Consider the following 17,739-nt stretch of genomic DNA (forward strand, 5'->3'; position numbering starts at 1 on the left):
TCTTTCGATCCTTCAACAAAATAATTCCGATCATTACCAAAAGCGGAACCTTTAAGCCTCAAAGTTTTGTTCCGTTATCAAAAAGAAGAGCACTCTCTCTGCTCTTGTTTGCTGGCACTTTCCAATGTCTGGATTATTACTAGTTTATTCGAACAAAAGTAGATTATATAACACGTCTTTTCTAAACGTATCTAATGTGAGCTCAGCTTTGTTGCAAGTATCTGTAGTTTCAGCTCGCATCGTTTGTTTTGCCATGCAGTGCTGGGCCTACAAAAGACTTAGCTTTTAAAACTAGAGTAAGGGGTCTTCATATGAGACGATCTTTAGCATGATCTGTCCGCCACCAGGAAACTACAACAAAAAGTTTCCCGCCCCGTTTTATTATCAATTTGCCCCTTCCACTTTTGCAGGCTGCACTTAAATAACCATGAGACGAACGAGAGGTTCGAGAAATAACACTCAGCCTGCCCTAGAAAATGGAGAAATACAGTCGAAAACAGGTTTGTGCTTGTTTTATAAGCTTCACAGGAGAACCATAGAGGCTATAATTGGGTGGGCATGTCTGGACAGAGGACCGCAGGAAGTCATGCTTATCGCTTTACAGTGGATACCAAGAGTAACAAATCTATCTGATTTATGCCCGAGGTGTAACACACTATATGTAAATCATGTTATATATACCTGCAAAAATTAAAGCCACAATTGCAACAAACAGTTTACCAGTTTGTTGTTCATTCACAACTGATACTGATTCGTCCATTTTAACTAAGATAACATCTGAGTCATGTGGAATAAAATAATAAGTATAGAATAGAATAAGTAATTCTAAATTATAATAACTCCAAATCTGGCTGAAATCAGGCTTTCCAAACTATACAATTGGAAAGCCTGTTTATTTTCCTTAAAATGGATTTGTGGGGTGAGCAGTTCCTCCCAACAAGCTGTTTGACATGGAATCAGACTTTTCACCAAGATGCATTGTTAAAAATCAATATGGAATTTGCATTTTGCTCATTTTAGTACGTTTTTAAACCTCTTTTCACATAGAAAATGTTTTGAATTCATAGAAAATGAAAACTGAAAACATTTGTGAAACTTTAACTGTGTAAAATTAACAATGTAAATTGTGTTAAAATATAATCTTGATTGATCTGATTTGTCCTAGCCTTTTGAATTTATGCAGAAAGTTTTTGCTTCTTAATCTGTGGTGACTTGAAATGTGATTTAGTAGTAACATGAAATTATTTTGCATACCAACATTGCTGTGCAATATTGTAATTGTTCACAATCTTCCAGTTTAGTATGTATTTCTGGTATTATTCTGTAATTGGGATGATAAGAATGTCTAACCCTTTTGGCTCTGATCAGTGTGGCAGTGGAAGGGAGATGAAGGACAGTGGGAGTCGTACTCACCAGCAGCCTGCGCCCTACTGGACTCTGCCGTCTCATCCGGGAAGACGTCTGCCACTCTCACGCTGGGCTCAGGGACGGCATATGAAGTTGATCTAAAGAAGATGGTCCAAATTAATCCTGTGACAAAGTACAAGAGAAAAATCCGCTCTCAGACTGTAAAACCAGGTGTGTATTTATTTTTGGAATACACACATCTGGCGTCACCTCTGAAACAACCGTTTTATTTTCATTTTGCCACCAAACCCAACATATTAAGAAATTTACTTTGTTCTTACTGGGGTTTTTCCACTATGTTTCTCTGCTTTCTTATTGGGCTCAGAAGTTGCCGAACCAATTAAAGTCAAAGAGGAAGAGGAGGAGACTGAAGAGAAGCCTGCAGCTAAGAAGAGGAGAGGACAAAGCAAGAATCAGACAAAAGCAGAAAACATGCCCAGAGAAGAAATAAAAAGTGAAGGTAAATGGATGAAATGTTACGTATTTATGTGTAATAACATTAAAAATAGTCGTTTCCAACTGTGTGTGTACTGCTGATACTGTCAGAGCTCGGTAACTAGTTTTAAGATCATAAATTTTACTTGGAGACGCAGCACCTAGTCTTACCTGCTGTGAAATCTTGATGTTGTGTTTTTGATCTGACCAGAGGTTGTGAAGACGGTGGTGATGAAGGGCAAAGCTCCGGTGGACCTTGAATGCAAAGCCAAACTCGGAAAGGTAGATTTTCTATGTCCATGTGAAATATGTAACTCAATTTTGTGGCTTGACAGCTGGCTGTTTGAGGGCTTTAGTAAAGCACAGTTCCCCTTGTTGGTAGGATGAGCTGCTGTAAATACTTTACAAAACAGAACAAGCATGTTATAGTTTGTTTTCTTTTTATTCCCTGAGCAGATTTCTTGAATTGTATGTTTTATAAATTAAATTAAAATGAATTAAATTAAATTATGCTATAACCGATAAATAAAAAAATACATAGTGAATTTGTGATTTATTTACTTGCAATGCACATTATGTTGAGATATGTCGAGTTTTCAGCTAATTTGTGTTTAAGAATCATCTTGTTGGTACTCAAATATAATTTTATGTGTCAAATTGTCTGAATATTTTCATGGATGCAACTAAAGAAATAGGATCAAATGTTGTATCCTTGGTAAAAATTTGTTGTTTGATAAGATGTCTGTTATGTACAGACACAACACTGATTCAGCCAACAGATTTAAGCACCTTTTTTTATGCTTGAATGATTCAGTGTTAAGAAACTTACGAAACACATTCCTCTGAAAACAGTCGAGTACAAAGACCAAACTGAAAATATGTGTGGAAAAGTGGACACACCTTCAGCGATCCAGGAGAATGAGTCAAAACCCACTTTAAAAGACCAGAAATGAGATTTTAGAAAAAGAAAAGTAACAATGTGTTTTATTTGATTTCTCTTTATTTTTAAGTGACCATGTTTCACTCTGCCTCTTTAGTTTTTAGTTTATTCTCTCCACCAAGGAGGTTTTATTTTTGCCAGTGTTTGTCTGTCTGTCTGTTTGTTTGCAACTTTACGCAAAACTACTGGATGGATTTTCATTATTATTTTCTTCTGAGAATGGGTCTTGGTGTAACTTAAATTCCATTAAATTTTGGAATGATCTGACGTTTTTGAAGGATTCTTCATCACTGTGAGATAGAGCCATATACAGGATATATGCAGATAACTCCACAGTAAATGCTCAGGGTGCTCAGCCAAAAAATACAAGAGAAGTTCTCAAAAATTTTTACTAGATTTCAAAGATAGATCTGGATACTGGCAGAATTCTGTAAACTACAATCCAGAACAATGAAAATTTATGGTGTATTTGGAATTTTTTTCACTGGAAGAGAAAAAACTTCAGATGTAAACATGCAACAAACACATAGTCAAAACACTGTGGATTCATTAGCAGGTATGCTAAGAATCTAATCGTGTAAACATATAAAATGACTATGAGTATTACTGGGTAGAAATCACAACATAGGTGGAAATGAGATGCTCGGGAGACGTTTGTACTCTCTGAGTGCTTTTCTAGTACTTTCATTAAATGTTTCAAAACCTCATAAAAGCCAGCTTTATAATTTCGGTGTTAAGTAATAACCTGGTGTGTTTTACCAGAGCAGTTGGTGTTTATTGAATAAGCCATTTCTTTACATTTCTCTTTCAGGCTCATGTTTACAGTGAAGGAGACGACGTCTACGATGTGATGCTGAACCAGGTACAACTTTTAACAATCACAGGCTCAGTGAAAAGGCTCAAAAGATAGACTTAAAACACAAATATGTTATTAAGACGAAGTGGAGGTTTTGTTGTCATTACTTCATTTGATCAAAAGCTACAATTTTTTTTTCCACATACCTGTCTAGTATCCTGTTTTGGCCGAATAACTCACATTTTTTAGCCGGCTTTCCCACACCTTTTCTGCATTGTTATTTCCTGGAAATCTCCCAGATTATGATATGGGGAGAAAATAAACCCCCTCACTCCTGCGAAGAATAAACATGCGGCAACCATATAACTAAATTTTCCTAATTTTAAAATCCAGAACTTGACAGGTACGGTTAAACCGGAGTAAGATAGTACCTGGTTGTTGTTTGATAAATATCCATATGTTAAATGCAGCTCCTGACCAGTCGACTGAAAGCTATCTGATTCAATAACACTAAAAATGTCATGATTTTTTATTTTAACTCAGTTTTCCAATTGTTGAGAAAGCAAATTGTTTTTTAAACTAGTTGCAAAAAAATTTTCCTACTTCGTGTCATGATGTAGACAAATCTTCAGTTCAACAACAACAAGTACTACCTGATCCAGCTGCTGGTGGACGACGGCTCCAAGGCTTACAGCGTGTGGATGAGATGGGGCAGAGGTGACTTTTATTAAGGGAAATGTTTAGCTTTAAGCGTCTCTGCTGAAGCTAAAACTTGTGGAATGTGTTATTTCCACAGTTGGCAAAGTGGGTCAGAACAGCCTCACAGCCTGTGGCGGAGACCTGCTGAAGGCCAAAGACATCTTCAAAAAAAAGTGAGTGACTCACCGCAAGGTTTCCTGATGGGTTGCATGAAAACATGGAGAAAAATTCAGAAACTGTTGTTTGCAGGTTTTTGGACAAGACGAAGAACGAGTGGGAACACCGAGGTAATTTTGAGAAAGTAGCTGGAAAATATGACATGGTGTTTATGGACTACAGTTCTAATGAAAAGGTACAGTTAAGCCAAGAAAGATATGAGCACATGTTTCTCAATATGTTTGCATTTCAGCCCCCAAGTTGCATGTGGCAGGTTGTGTCTGTGTGTTCATGGATGTGATGTTTTTCATCGTTCCAGGAGGAGAACCAGACCACAGTCGATGCTCCACCCAAAAAGAAGACCTCCAAACTGGATGCAAAGGTTCAGTCTCTGCTGGAGCTCATATGTGACCTTAAAGCCATGGAGGAGTGTGTGCTGGAGATGAAGTTTGACACCCGGAAAGCTCCTCTTGGTTGGTGAAACATTCAATCTGAAATGTGTATCTGAAATCTGTTAAACAAACATGTTTGTGATCATTATCGCTGTTATTATAACTGAGAGTTTAAAGTGGAACTATTATGTGTATTTCAGGCTAATTTATTTTTATATCTGAGCCCAGAAGGGCTGGGATTGATCCAGTTATTGTCACAAATCGCTTTATTTACTTCAGACCGACCCTCTCCGTAGGCTGTCAGATCAGCCTGTGGGCAAAACGAGTGGATTGAGACTTTTCCGCATTAAGCCCCGCCTCCCGCCACTGCACTACATCGGGAGCGCGCACCGCACCTGCTTTCGCCGTCATTGTAACATCTCATAAACTGAAGGATTATGCAAATATGAACTCAATAAAAAAAAAAACAAAATACAATATCAACACATAGCATACAGCCCTACATGTTGGAACCTGAATCAGACCCTGAAAACGAAGTGGAAAACAGCAACCCACAGCAACGAATGCAGCAGGATGTCTCTCTTTGGTAAACTCAGCAGCCATCGTTGGAAATAACTTTATCCCACGTTTTCCACCCGCCTGATGTATTTGTACATGCCCTTGTTAACCAGTAGAAGGTAACCAATCACCGAACCTTATCCTCCGGGACGTCACAAGGATTTCCAAATAGAAAAAAACTCTCTAAAACGACGTGTTTTTTGTCGCCATGGAAACCAAATGGCGAGAGTGCTGGAACTCAAACTCAAACTCAAACATGCATCTAGGTGATAAAAAACAGTGTCGTTCACATGTCTGATGAGAATTCAACACTGTAACACTGTAGAAAGCTCAGAAAACTCCAAATACCATAATAGCACCCGTTTAATTGGGTTGCAGTAAACCAGAAATTCTTTTTTTTTTTTTTTTTTTTTTCAATGGCAAGCAAAGCAGTTTAAATATTTTCCAGCATTATTAAGATAGTAAATCAAAGATAGTGTGTGTAGATGCTTCATAAACTTAATAAAAACACAGGTAGTTATAATTTACCAACAAGAGCTGATTCTGTAATATGAAGGTCCAGTCGACTTTATTGAAAGCGAAGCGAGATGTATGTAAATAATGTGGCAACACCAGAAAGTTTGACGTTTAGCCAACAGATCTGGTCTGCAGTATAGGCTCAGAGGGCTCATTTCTGATGAAGAGGACTTTTGTTTTTAGAAGCTGCTGTTTGATCTGCCCTGTGCAGCAGATCTGAGTTTGTTATAATGGAAGTACAACGTTAGAAGACTGACTTTACTGTATTATAATTAATTGATTATACTCATTATATCTAATTGATTTTGATAGGTGTTTTCTCGACTGCACTTCTCTTCCAAGACGTACATGCAGACAAATGTACACCATCTCCCCCTGCAGTCACAGATTCTGATGGCTCACAGATTTTGGTGTAAGACCGTTTTGCTGGAACGCTTTAGCGAGTGTCTGCAGCACTTTTGTCTCTTCCCTTCTTTGCCTAACAACGTTTTATGCTGGTAACTAGAACTGCAACTATCAAGTACTTTTGGAATCGGGTACTCTGTCGATTATTTCTACGAGTAATCAAGTACTCTTAACGATTATGTTTTAAAATGTGATACTTTGGTGCAGCTGACGTGTGTGTGCACGCACTCGATGAGTGGAGAAAAAATTCTAAATCAATCACGAATTCCTGCCTTTTAAAAGATTTAAAAGAAGAATTCCCGTAGAAAGACGGACTGACTTGTAAACATGTCCAAAGTATCTAAGAACTCGCAAATAATTTGCCTTGATTAATTTTCGTACTCGGGTTACTCGAGTTACCCGAGTAATCGTTGCAGCCATACTGGTAACCTTGGTTGAACACACATTTTAAGCTCCTGTCTTTTTTTATGTTTCCAGACTAAAATATATCCAAATCCAAATTAATGACGTGCTAAATTAGCAAAGACAGTTCATTCCCCGTTGGATTTATCAGAGATGCTGTGTCTGAGGTGGAACCTTGGAGTAAAAAAAATCATTTATATGTATAAGTTCTCATGAAATATTTTGTGAAGTGATTCTGCATCACCGTTTTTTGGGTGGCTTAGACCTGCATAATACTTATAATTTTTAAACACAAGACCACAAAAGTTCCTTCCATGGATCGGTGAAGTGAATTGGGGAATTCACACCGACAGCTAATCCATAAATCACATCGATTTTCCATCTCTCAGGATGGGAGATTGAGTTGGAGCTTCCAACTCGATATGTTGGTTTCCTTATATAGGAAATTCCTTGAATTGGCTTTCATTATGTTTTTTTTTTTCCTGTCTGTAAATCGTCTCAAGATGGCATTGGCGTGATTTGACGCTATATAAATAAAGTTGAATTGAATTGAATTGAATCGATATCGGAGGCCAGTACTGATATTGAAACGGATCAGTCCCAACTCTTAATTCAAATGAAATCCAAGCTGTAATTTTACAATGTAGTGTTTTGATTTCTACCACTTTGGTCTGTTCTTTCTACCTGCAGGGAAACTGACCACAGAGCAGATCCGTGCAGGCTACGCAGCTCTGAAGAAAATCGAGGATTGCTTGAAGAAGAAGGGCAGCAATCGGGAGCTGCTAGAAGCATGCAACCAGTTTTACACCCGCATTCCACATGACTTTGGGTAGGAATTTTGCAGCTGAGCTCCAGCCAGGATACAGTGATGCTGCAGAGAAATAATGTCTTATTCATTTTCATCAGTTCATATATTATTGCGAGTAAAACTTGTAATTCTCCAGGCTGAAAACTCCTCCAATCATCCGCACAGAGGACGAGCTGAAGGAGAAAATTGCTCTGTTGGAGGTAAAGTATTATAATCCTGTCTTTCCTACTTTGTTTTCTGCTGCTTACAGAACAACATGTTTGTAAACAATGTCTGCTGTCTTATCTTGAAGGCGCTGAGTGACATCCAGATTGCAGTGAAGATGGTTCAGTCCAGTGCAGACAGTGATGAACATCCTCTGGATAGACAGTACCACTCCCTCCAGTGTAAACTGCAGCCTCTGGACTCTAACTGTGATGAGTTTAAGGTTGGCTTAACTAAAATAATATTAACTAATAATTAACTAATATAAGAACCAAACATACCACACACAGAAAAAAAACATTTGATATTTACAGGTTTTGAAATGAAGAAAATAGGTGATTATATGATCAGCGACACAGGAAATGCTACACGCACTGAGACACCATTTACTGAACAAAAGTAAACTGAAATGCAGAAGGATAAAGTAAGTAAGTAAGTAAGTAAGTAAAGTTTATTTATAAAGCGCTTTTCACAGATAAAAATCACAAAGTGCTGTACATAAAAATGGGTACAATAACACAATCAGCAACAATCAGCAAGAATTAAAATCATCCAAGAATCAACCAAAAGCTCTTCTAAACAGTAGAGTCTTTAGCTGCATTTTAAAAGAGTCCACAGAGTCAAGCACACGAAGGGACAGAGGCAGCTCATTCCAGAGTCTGGGAGCAACAGACTGGAAAGACAGGTCACCACGAGTTTTAAAACGAGTTTTTGGAACCTTCACGAGGTTCTGGCCAGAAGACCGAAGAGAGCGTCCAGAAGAGTATGGACATAGTAAGTCGGTGATATACTGAGGGGCCTGACCATGTAACGCCTGAAAGGTCAATACTAAAATTTTAAAATCTATGCGAAATTTAACAGGAAGCCAATGAAGACGTGTCAAAACAGGGGTGATGTGGGCTGTTCTGGCTGCACCTGTCAAAAGTCTGGCAGCAGAGTTCTGCACAATTTGAAGCTTATTTAGAGTTGTCTTATTTATGTAAGTGAAAACAGAGTTACAGTAATCAATGCGACTCGAGATGAAAGCATGGATGATCATTTCAAGATCTGATTTTGACAACAACCTCCTTACTTTAGAGATGTTTCTTAGATGATAGAAACTGTTTTTGGTCAGTTGTCGGGTGTGACTCTCCAAAGACATGGCCTGATCAAACACAACCCCAAGGTTTCTGAGACTGGTTTTCACAGACGATCCCAGAGCACCAAGATAGTTTTTGATCATAGGTATCTTTTTATCAGGGGCAATGATCAGAGTTTCTGTTTTGTTAGAATTTATCTGAAGGTAATTTGAGGAGAGCCAGTTTTTAATGCAGGACACACATTCTAACAACATAGATAAAAAATAAAACTCTGAATCATTGAAGGAACAGTACAACTGAATATCATCAGCGTAAAAGTGATAAGATACATTTTCAAAACCACAAATAAGTCGGCCAAGAGGCAATAAGTACAAAAGAAACAAAACAGGTCCCAGGACAGAACCTTGGGCCACTCCACACGACAGTTTAGACACATGAGACATTATATTGTTTACCGCAACATTAAAGGTTCTACCTTTTATGTATGAGGAGAACCACTGAAGAACAGTCCCAGAAAAACCCATCTCTGATTTAAGTTGATCAATCAATAAGTCATGGTCTACTGTGTCAAAGGCAGACGTTAAATCTAGTAAAACCAAAACTGTGTAGCGACCAGAGTCAGCGGCCATCATCACATCATTTGAAACTCTCAATAAGGCAGTTTCAGTGGAGTGCTTTTTGCGGAAACCTGACTGAAATTTGTCGTAAAAATCATTTTCTTCCAAAAATGTAGTTAGCTGTTCAGCCACTACTTTCTCTAAGATCTTAGAAAGGAAAGGAAGTTTTGATATGGGCCTATAATTTCTTGGTTCCGCAGGATCTAGATTTGTTTTTTTAAGGGTGGGATTTACCACTGCATGTTTGAAGTAGCTGGGGACTGAGCCAGATTCCAATGAAAGATTGATCAATTTAACAACCCAAGGACCAACTACATCAAAAACCTTCACAAACAAAGATGTCGGTAGAATGTCTGCCAGACTTGAGGAAGGTTTCATCTTGTCCACTAAAGCCTTCACATTCTGCAGGCTGACAGGAGTGAACGAGGACCATATCCGAACACTATTTGACACAGGGCATAAGTTATTTAAAGAAGGACTGATGCTGGCCCTAATGTCTTTCACTTTGGACACAAAGAAGTTTAAAAAATTATTGCAATCCTCCTGTGTATACACAGGAACATGTGGAGATGAAGGCACAACAAGGTTTTCAATAGTATCAAACAGGACTTTAGGGTTTTTCTTATTACATGCCACTAGATTTGAGAAGTAAGTTGACCGAGCTACTTTTATCATTTCATTTAGCTCCGACATCATTTCTTTAAGATTGAGTCTATGTACCTCTAATTTTGTGGCTTTCCACAAACGCTCCACTTTCCGACAGCTTCTTTTAAAGTTACAAATAGCCTCACTCATCCATGGACAGGGCTTTTTATGCGCAAGAGTGCTTTTAGAGGGGGCAACAGTGTCCAAAACAGTTAAGCAGTGACTATTAAAATTTGTCACAAAAGTTTCCACATTGTCACACATTGCAAATGAAGAAAAATCAAAAGAAGCAGAGAAATGACTAATGGCTGCTTCATTAAGAACGCGTCTCTGGATGTTTACATTAGAGTCATTTGGCACCAATGAAAAAGACAGGTTAAAAAGGATACAGCAGTGGTCACTTATTTGAAAATCCTCAATACTTAGTTCATCAATCTTTAATCCATAAGAAAAAACCAAATCTAACGAATGGCCTTGTTGATGTGTAGGTCCAGAAATGTGCTGTGTAAAATTAAACATGTCCATAAGTGCTAACAGTTCAGACGCCATAAATAGCATCCATGTGCTGCGAATCAGACGTATTTTATTCATTGATCATCAGTTGATCTGGAGCAATCAGATATAAACTGTCCTGCTGAAATCTTAGTCGGTATGTCCACTCTGCTTATTCTAAACAGTAACTTTACAGCCCAGAGGCTGGATGGCCTTTGCTCCTCTGCTCTGTGCTCAGTTATGATTTCTGTTGTTAAAACAAAGTTCTGGAGGATCAGAAATATGATTCAAGGATCTGTGCTGAGGGGTTAAAAGCGACTTCTGAAGTGGATGTGTAATTTAATGGTGCATTCACAGCTTCTCAAGGTTCACACCAGCCTTTTTCATTTAAATCTTGGTTTGTTCAGAAAGTCTGCTTCGTTTGGGGTGAAGAAAGTCTGATTTAAATCAAAGCAGCAGACTAAAGCTTGTTACATACTCCATGAGAACTATTTTCTTGTTCTCGAGGCCTCGAGAAGAAAACGTCCTTTTTTTTCTCGCAGACGTGTTTGAAGACAGTTCTCGACACATCGGGCTGGCAGAAGTTTTTTCTTGCGGGGCTCCGAGAAGCATCGTGTGATTGGTCGGACATTTGAGGTTGGCTTTGTTAACACAGAAAAGCATGAAACTGACGGTGGCCGCTTCCGTGTTTTTGCTGTTGCAGGTAAAACAAATTGTTTTGATAAAACAGCTGATCAAGGAGGTGAGAAAGTACTGACATTTTTACAACATTTGGCATTAAAACACTCGGACCCAGTCACGTGCACAACCTGCCCTGCCACGGACAAATTTGCTTGTTAAACATGAAACTAGAAAAGCACTCAAAGAGCAGAAACCTCCGCCAAGCACAGTGTTAAAGAATCTTTTAAATTCCTGGATCCCAACAGTGGTCTGGATCATCACCAGACTTAAATCAGTTCTTCCTTTTTACATTTTCAACAACTCCTGAAAATTTCATGAAACTCCGTCCATAACTTTCTGAGTTATCTTGAACACAAACAAACAGATAGACGCTGGTAGAAACATAACCTCCTTGGTGGAGGTAACAACCGGGTTCATTGCACATAAAAGTAGACATCGGCCCCTGCAGTGATCCCTCCCCGCTGCAGACATGCTTCATGTGGAGTATGCATGGGCCTGATGGAAAATAATTTTTTCTTTTCCTTGCAGCCTTGAGAGCAAGAACACAGTCTTGCTTCTTGTGGAGTATGTAACAAGTTTAAGTTTCCCTACAAATGGAGGTCTTGGCCCACTAAGCGTGGACCAAATATAGGAAGTGGACTTCTAAATAAAGTGCATTGTGGGTTCTGCACACAGCATGGTGGATAAACAACCAAAACATAAGTGCATGTGAGACAATAGATGGTTTGAATGTGAGAAATGGCTCGCAGTCATACATTGAAGAATTTGGGAAAAGTTTAAACAGAATCATGAAGGTGTGATTCTTTTGAGAAGCTGACTGTGAATGCAGTCCCAGCTGTTGCACACCTCAGCTGAACCAAGTCCCGAGTCTAGCAGACTATCCTGGCGTGAGTGCACTCTTATGACGAGTCAGGATATTCCAGGGACTCGGTTCAATTTGGTTTGTGTTTTTTTACTGCACTTCAGTCAAGTAGAGCAAACCACCTGGACGATGCCACACAGTTCCAACAGCTGCTTGCTTTGGGCGGTATAACCAGAAACAACTGGATGCTTCATTGGCTTTCAAACTACCTGCAAACTCATTTGCAAGTGTACTGAGACTCCTGGTCTTCAGAGTTAACTTCTTTGGTCTACATTAGTGTCTAAATGAACATTTACACTACTCCAAATGGTCTGTACTATTTGCAGAAGTAGACTAGGGTTTGTTTAAAGAGGTCCAAACATCGCCAGCATGAATGCGTCCTTACAGCTGCCCACTCTCTGGCTCAGTCAGGACCTGTGATAGTAATGAGGGAAATTAATCTGTAAGTTATGTGGTCATAATCTTGGCCTTAGATATTAACAGCTATCAACATTTTTCTCATTTCTTTGTGAAGTTAATAGAGAAATACCTCCAGTCCACTCATGCCCCCACCCACAGTGACTACACCATGACTGTCACTGACATCTTCTCAGTGGACAGAGATGAGGAGAGCAACAACTTCCAGTCACACTTGAGCAACAGGTCAGTAAAAATATCTCCACGTTTGGCTCACGTTGCCTCAGATTCAGATACTGTGAGCTGATTTTTGTGTGTGTCGACCAGGACTCTGCTGTGGCACGGTTCCCGACTCTCTAACTGGGTCGGCATACTCAGTAAGGGGCTCCGAGTGGCCCCACCTGAAGCTCCTGTCACTGGTTACATGGTAGTATCAGTCTTTTTTTTCCTTTTTGGATGAATTATGAGTTTTGATGCTGTGTTCTCCAGATATTTGGCATATCAAGTGTGTGTTTGCATGTGTTTTTTACTTTGCTAATAGTAAATTTTCATATTTTCTAACAGTTTTGCAATTTATAAATGAAATGATGCATCCAACTCATAGAAAAACATTACTTTTTCTCTTACCCAGTTTGGTAAAGGAATATACTTTGCTGACATGTCGTCAAAAAGTGCCAACTACTGCTTTGCAAACCAAAGCAACCACACTGGACTGCTGCTTCTGTGTGAGGTGAGTACATTTGTCAACAGTAAGTAATATGTTTACGTAGGCATGTAACAATAAGCAAAAACTCAATTAATCTCACGATAAAAAAAAAAATGCACGCAATAAGTTTGCCGGATGCAGTAATTTTCATTTCTTTCTTTTCTCACTCCCTCTCTCTCTCTCTCTCTCTCTTACTTTGGGTGAGAGAGTGAGCGAGTGCCGCATTTGTTTTCAGACAATGTTAACTAAACACAGCAATACAACAAGCTTCCATCTGCACTTAAAACACACCCATCAGCTGCAGTTTTCCCAGCTGGGAAAAAAAGATCTTAAAAAACAGGCTATCGCCATCTTCCCAACTGTCCACGATCACTGGCAGATTACACACAAACAGGACAGTGCAACATGGTGTGCACTCAGACAGCACGGTTGGTAAAGTGATGTTGCCCTTTAATATTGTTAAAAAGGCGACATTTTGAAAAATGTTGCAAACATTCAGTATGAATTGCCTGGATGAACATACATGTTCAACAAACGACACAGTCAAACGAGAATTTCACAACTTTACAATGACATGAAAAATGACATACTGAAGGAGATCAAAAACATTCAGTTTTACCCATAGACTGTATAAAAAGATGGACGTAGCCTCCGTGACGTCACCAATTGGTTTCTGAAGAGCTGAATTGAAGCTCGGTGGGCGGTTGCTACCGTCGCCATCTTGGCAGAGGCATGCACGTCGTCTCACCCGGAAAATACATATATGGGCAAAGAGGTGTAGCTTAGTGGGGGGCTGTGAGTGTCATGGTGGATGATTGACATCTAGCGAACTTTCTGGAGCTAAGAGCTAACCCGGAGCTAACAGGAGCTAACCAGCTAACGCAGGTAAGCAAGCTAAAGCTAAGTCACGTTTTTAACCCACTAAAACCCCCGGTTGTTTTACATTCTTCTTACTTGAAGCGGGAGATTGGTACCTGTCAATCAAAAGGACACGCCCCTAAATATGTCAAACTTCGACATTAAATTACTTTAAAACGGGCGAGTTAGAAAAAATTCACTCCCTCCACAGTTGTCATGAGGTTAAACCTGACCTATTAAACCTAAAATGGATTTTTGAACCAGGCTGTAAACATGTTTATTTCTGCTGTGAAGTTGGCCTTTTAAACATGGGAGTCTATGGGGATTTGCTCTGTTTTGCAGCCCCTAGTGGATGAAGGGGGAACTGCAATTTTATGCACTTCCACATAGGCTTCACTTTTTACCGCCAGAGGCTCCGTCCATCTTTCTTATATAGTTTATGATTTTCCCATTCCACCTCTGGTCAAGTCCAAATATGTCCCCTTATATGAGTTTGACCATACTCTATGTAACTGTGTTACATTGTGTTTAGAGACCATATGTTCCAGATAACCACGTTGCCAAAACCCCAGGTAGAAATCCTGATCTGCTTTAGCAGACTGGGGCTCAATGAGCATAAACTAGTCTTCACATCGAGCTAAATGTTCTTTAGAAATTAAAGTTTGTTGATCTTTGAAAGGGTGTACTTGCATTGTGATGACATTATTGTTATTTTAGTTGAAAATTGTCTCAAAATGACAACAATAATCATTTAGCACAATATTATTGTATATCGCAATCATTTCTAAGACAATTGATCGCATGGCAAAATTTGTTACCGTGACAGGCCTATGTTTACGGAATTCACTTGCTTTGTTTATTTGCTATTGTTGGCTCGAGATCGATGCTAAGAAAGTGTCTGGCAAGTATTCTGCAGTTTTCCCTTTGCAGATCTTACATCTGTTATTTATTACTTCTCAGTTAATCCTGAGAAAGGTGTGTGGAGTTTACTGGGAAGTACAGAAAAGAAACTTCCTGTTTCATCTTATAATGACAGCCTGTACCACTAGATGGTGCCCTGGTAGTTTGCACATACATGATCTGAACATCATGGTGCATGTTTTGCCCTTCGTAACAAATCACTGTCTTCTTCATCTTCTAATTCACAGGCATCAAACTCAAGTTCTCGAGGGCCCGTATCCTGCAGGTTTTTGTTGTCTTCATGCTCCAACACACCTGACGAAAATGACAGGAAGCTGTTGAATCCATTTGATTTAAATCATGTTTGTTGGTGAAGGGAAACAACAAAGACCTGCTGGATACCGGCTCTTGAGGACTGGAGTTTAACACTCTGAAATTATTACTGTTTTAAAGTTAAAATTTCCCTCTGGGTAAAAAAAAAACCAAAACATTTTTCATTCATTCATACAACGCAGCTTAAATACTATTGTGTATGTGTGTGAACTTACAGGTTGCCCTGGGAAACAGTAATGAGCTGTTGGATGCCGACTACGAGGCATGTAACCTACCTGCTGGTAAACACAGCACCAAAGGCCTGGGACAGACTGGACCCGACCCCAAAAACTCCACCACGCTGTTAGTTGCTCTTATTATATTTACATATTTCATACAGGCCAAACATTGATTCAGTTGCGTCTGACTATTATACAACAAAAATCACTACACTGTCTGTACACTGGCTGGTTTAATGTGTTGGGTTGTTAAACTACTGGCGTAGATTATTAACCATTATGTAACCATTAATATCATGTGACGTCCAGTTTTCTGTGGTTGCTGTATGTTGTAATCTGTATTGTGTATGGCAGGACATGATTTACCATAGAGTTACATTAAGCTCAGAGATCTAAAAATAGATACATAAACCATTTATATAATCTGCCTAAACTTTTCTGCTTCAGGACGAGCTGGAAAAATTACCTTGGAATGTCCCGTTGTGGTATAGAAAGACAGTTTAGAGGAAAACAGCTGAAATGAAAATCGAAAAGCTAAATACTGAACCCTTTCTACAGCCGCTAATGGACTGACCTGACTTTGCCCTCATCTGTTCTGTTATTTGTCCTGCTGTGCTGAGTGCTCATGAAAACATGATTTTTCTTTGCTCAGCCACCAGCGGGGCATGAAGCAGAGCATTTATTTTGATTTGTGCCACTTTGAAGTGAAAACCTGAGCTGGAACATTTTTGTTTACTTGATCAGACTATAATCACATTTAAGACAAAATAGCTATTTTGACTTTAATCAAAGTTGCAAAATACTTGAAAGGAAACGGTTTTTGAGCTTCAAGTGTGAGAATTTGCTGTTTTTCTTAATTTACCTCCAGACAAAACAGTTGATCTTGGATGTAGTTTGTGAAACTGTGATAGACTCTATGATGGATTATTTTTATTCCAATAATAACAAAATAATATGTAATTTAATCAGCAGGAAAGTAATCTGGGATTTTTTTGTGCTGCGTCCTTCATGCTACTAATTTGCATCTGACTTTAAGAAGTAAATGCTCCATTACAGCCAGTGTAATGGAGCAGAGGTTAATTGCTTAAAATTACACTTGTTATAAAAACGCTTTGTAAATTTATTTTTAATGCACATGTTTTGGTGGAAACTTTAAGCAGTAAAAAAAAAAAAAAAAAAAAGATAGGAAAATGTAATGGCTTTAAATGACCTGAAATCTGCAGGACAGACCCCGTTTTAATATAAATGAGGGGTTTGGTAATGTTTTAGACAATAAACAGCACTGGCATTTAACTGTGAATATCTAATGTTACTAAGAGCTTATATGAGGTGTATTATTTTAGGAGCTGAAGTGGTTTGTTGCAGAACTTTTTATTTGTTTAGTAAACACTGGGTTCCATGCACTCACTGCATAAAGGGTTTGTTTTACCAGGGGAAATTTTAATCACTGGATTTTTACTTGTTATTGCAGAAACAGGAAATAATTGTAAGTGGCAAACATTGGAAATTATGAGTATGTGTGAAATTGCTGCCAAATGGCCGCCAGAGTAGATGATTAAGTAGTTTGATTAGAGGCTTGTAAGTAGAAGCTGTTCCAGTTTCTTCAAACTCTTTTCAGTATTAATTTACAAACCATTTCTTGTAAAAATAAAAAAAAATTAAAAAAAAGTGGAAATAATGAGATTAAGGAGTAAAATGGAGCTTAAATGAGTGTGATTGTTGGATTCTGACTTTCTTTTTCTTCTTCAGGCATGATGTGACAGTACCGATGGGCCCTGGGGTGAAAACCGGTATTTGTAACTCCAGCGGTTATTCCCTCCTCTACAACGAGTTCATCGTTTACAATCCAGCACAGGTCCGCATGAAGTACCTGCTGCGGATCAAGTTTAACTATTCTTCTCTCTGGTAAAAAAAAAAAAAAAAAGGTGAAAATCTGGGGTTCCAACGCTGATGAAGCAGAGAAGACGCTTTCATGCTCCATGCATAGCCGGGGTGGACACCTCTGGTCCACGAGGGACGCAGTCCTGCAAGTTTTAGGAGTTTCCCTGCTGCAACGCACCTCGCTCAAATCAATGGCTAATTATCCAACTAGTACAGAGTTTAAACTCTGCATCCGTCTGCAAAGTCAGATGTGTGTCAGGTGTGTTGCAGCAGGGAAACTTTGAACACTCGCAGGAGTTCGGCCCACCCCTGATGTACACTTAGCTTCACTTCTTTCTGGGTTTAGGGAATAG

The 17,739-nt window shown here is 38.9% G+C and overlaps 1 protein-coding gene across 2 annotated transcripts; it reads left to right on the forward strand.

The window, feature by feature from the left end:
• The first annotated feature begins 409 nt into the window (after positions 1–409).
• On the forward strand, positions 410–17,491 carry parp2 (poly (ADP-ribose) polymerase 2). 2 transcript variants are annotated; one of them, XM_079243200.1, is made up of 17 exons: positions 410–500; positions 1,369–1,578; positions 1,733–1,867; positions 2,054–2,124; positions 3,594–3,644; positions 4,199–4,295; positions 4,375–4,450; positions 4,527–4,629; positions 4,753–4,906; positions 7,397–7,535; positions 7,651–7,714; positions 7,807–7,941; positions 12,609–12,736; positions 12,818–12,917; positions 13,122–13,220; positions 15,505–15,629; positions 17,255–17,491. In XM_079243200.1, exons 1-17 carry the CDS (start codon positions 428–430, stop codon positions 17,412–17,414), a joined length of 1,920 nt encoding a protein of 639 aa, XP_079099326.1. In that variant the 5' UTR covers positions 410–427; the 3' UTR covers positions 17,415–17,491. The 2 variants fall into 2 exon arrangements, with proteins under 2 accessions (XP_079099326.1, XP_079099327.1); XM_079243201.1 differs by having other exon boundaries at positions 1,736–1,867.
• The last annotated feature ends 248 nt before the right edge of the window (positions 17,492–17,739 follow it).

This window comes from Telmatherina bonti (genome assembly GCF_933228915.1).
Source record: "Telmatherina bonti genome assembly, chromosome: 7".
Lineage (NCBI taxonomy): Eukaryota > Metazoa > Chordata > Actinopteri > Atheriniformes > Telmatherinidae > Telmatherina > Telmatherina bonti.

What these genes read in the sequence shown, in the direction of transcription:
- parp2 (XM_079243200.1), top strand. Translation starts at nt 428, where the DNA reads ATGAGACGAACGAGAGGTTCGAGAAATAACACTCAGCCTGCCCTAGAA. An exon ending in CTAACTGTGATGAGTTTAAG is followed by an intron (nt 7,942 to 12,608) that starts GTTGGCTTAACT and finishes TTCTTTGTGAAG; the next exon opens with TTAATAGAGAAATACCTCCA. An exon ending in GACTGCTGCTTCTGTGTGAG is followed by an intron (nt 13,221 to 15,504) that starts GTGAGTACATTT and finishes GTGAACTTACAG; the next exon opens with GTTGCCCTGGGAAACAGTAA.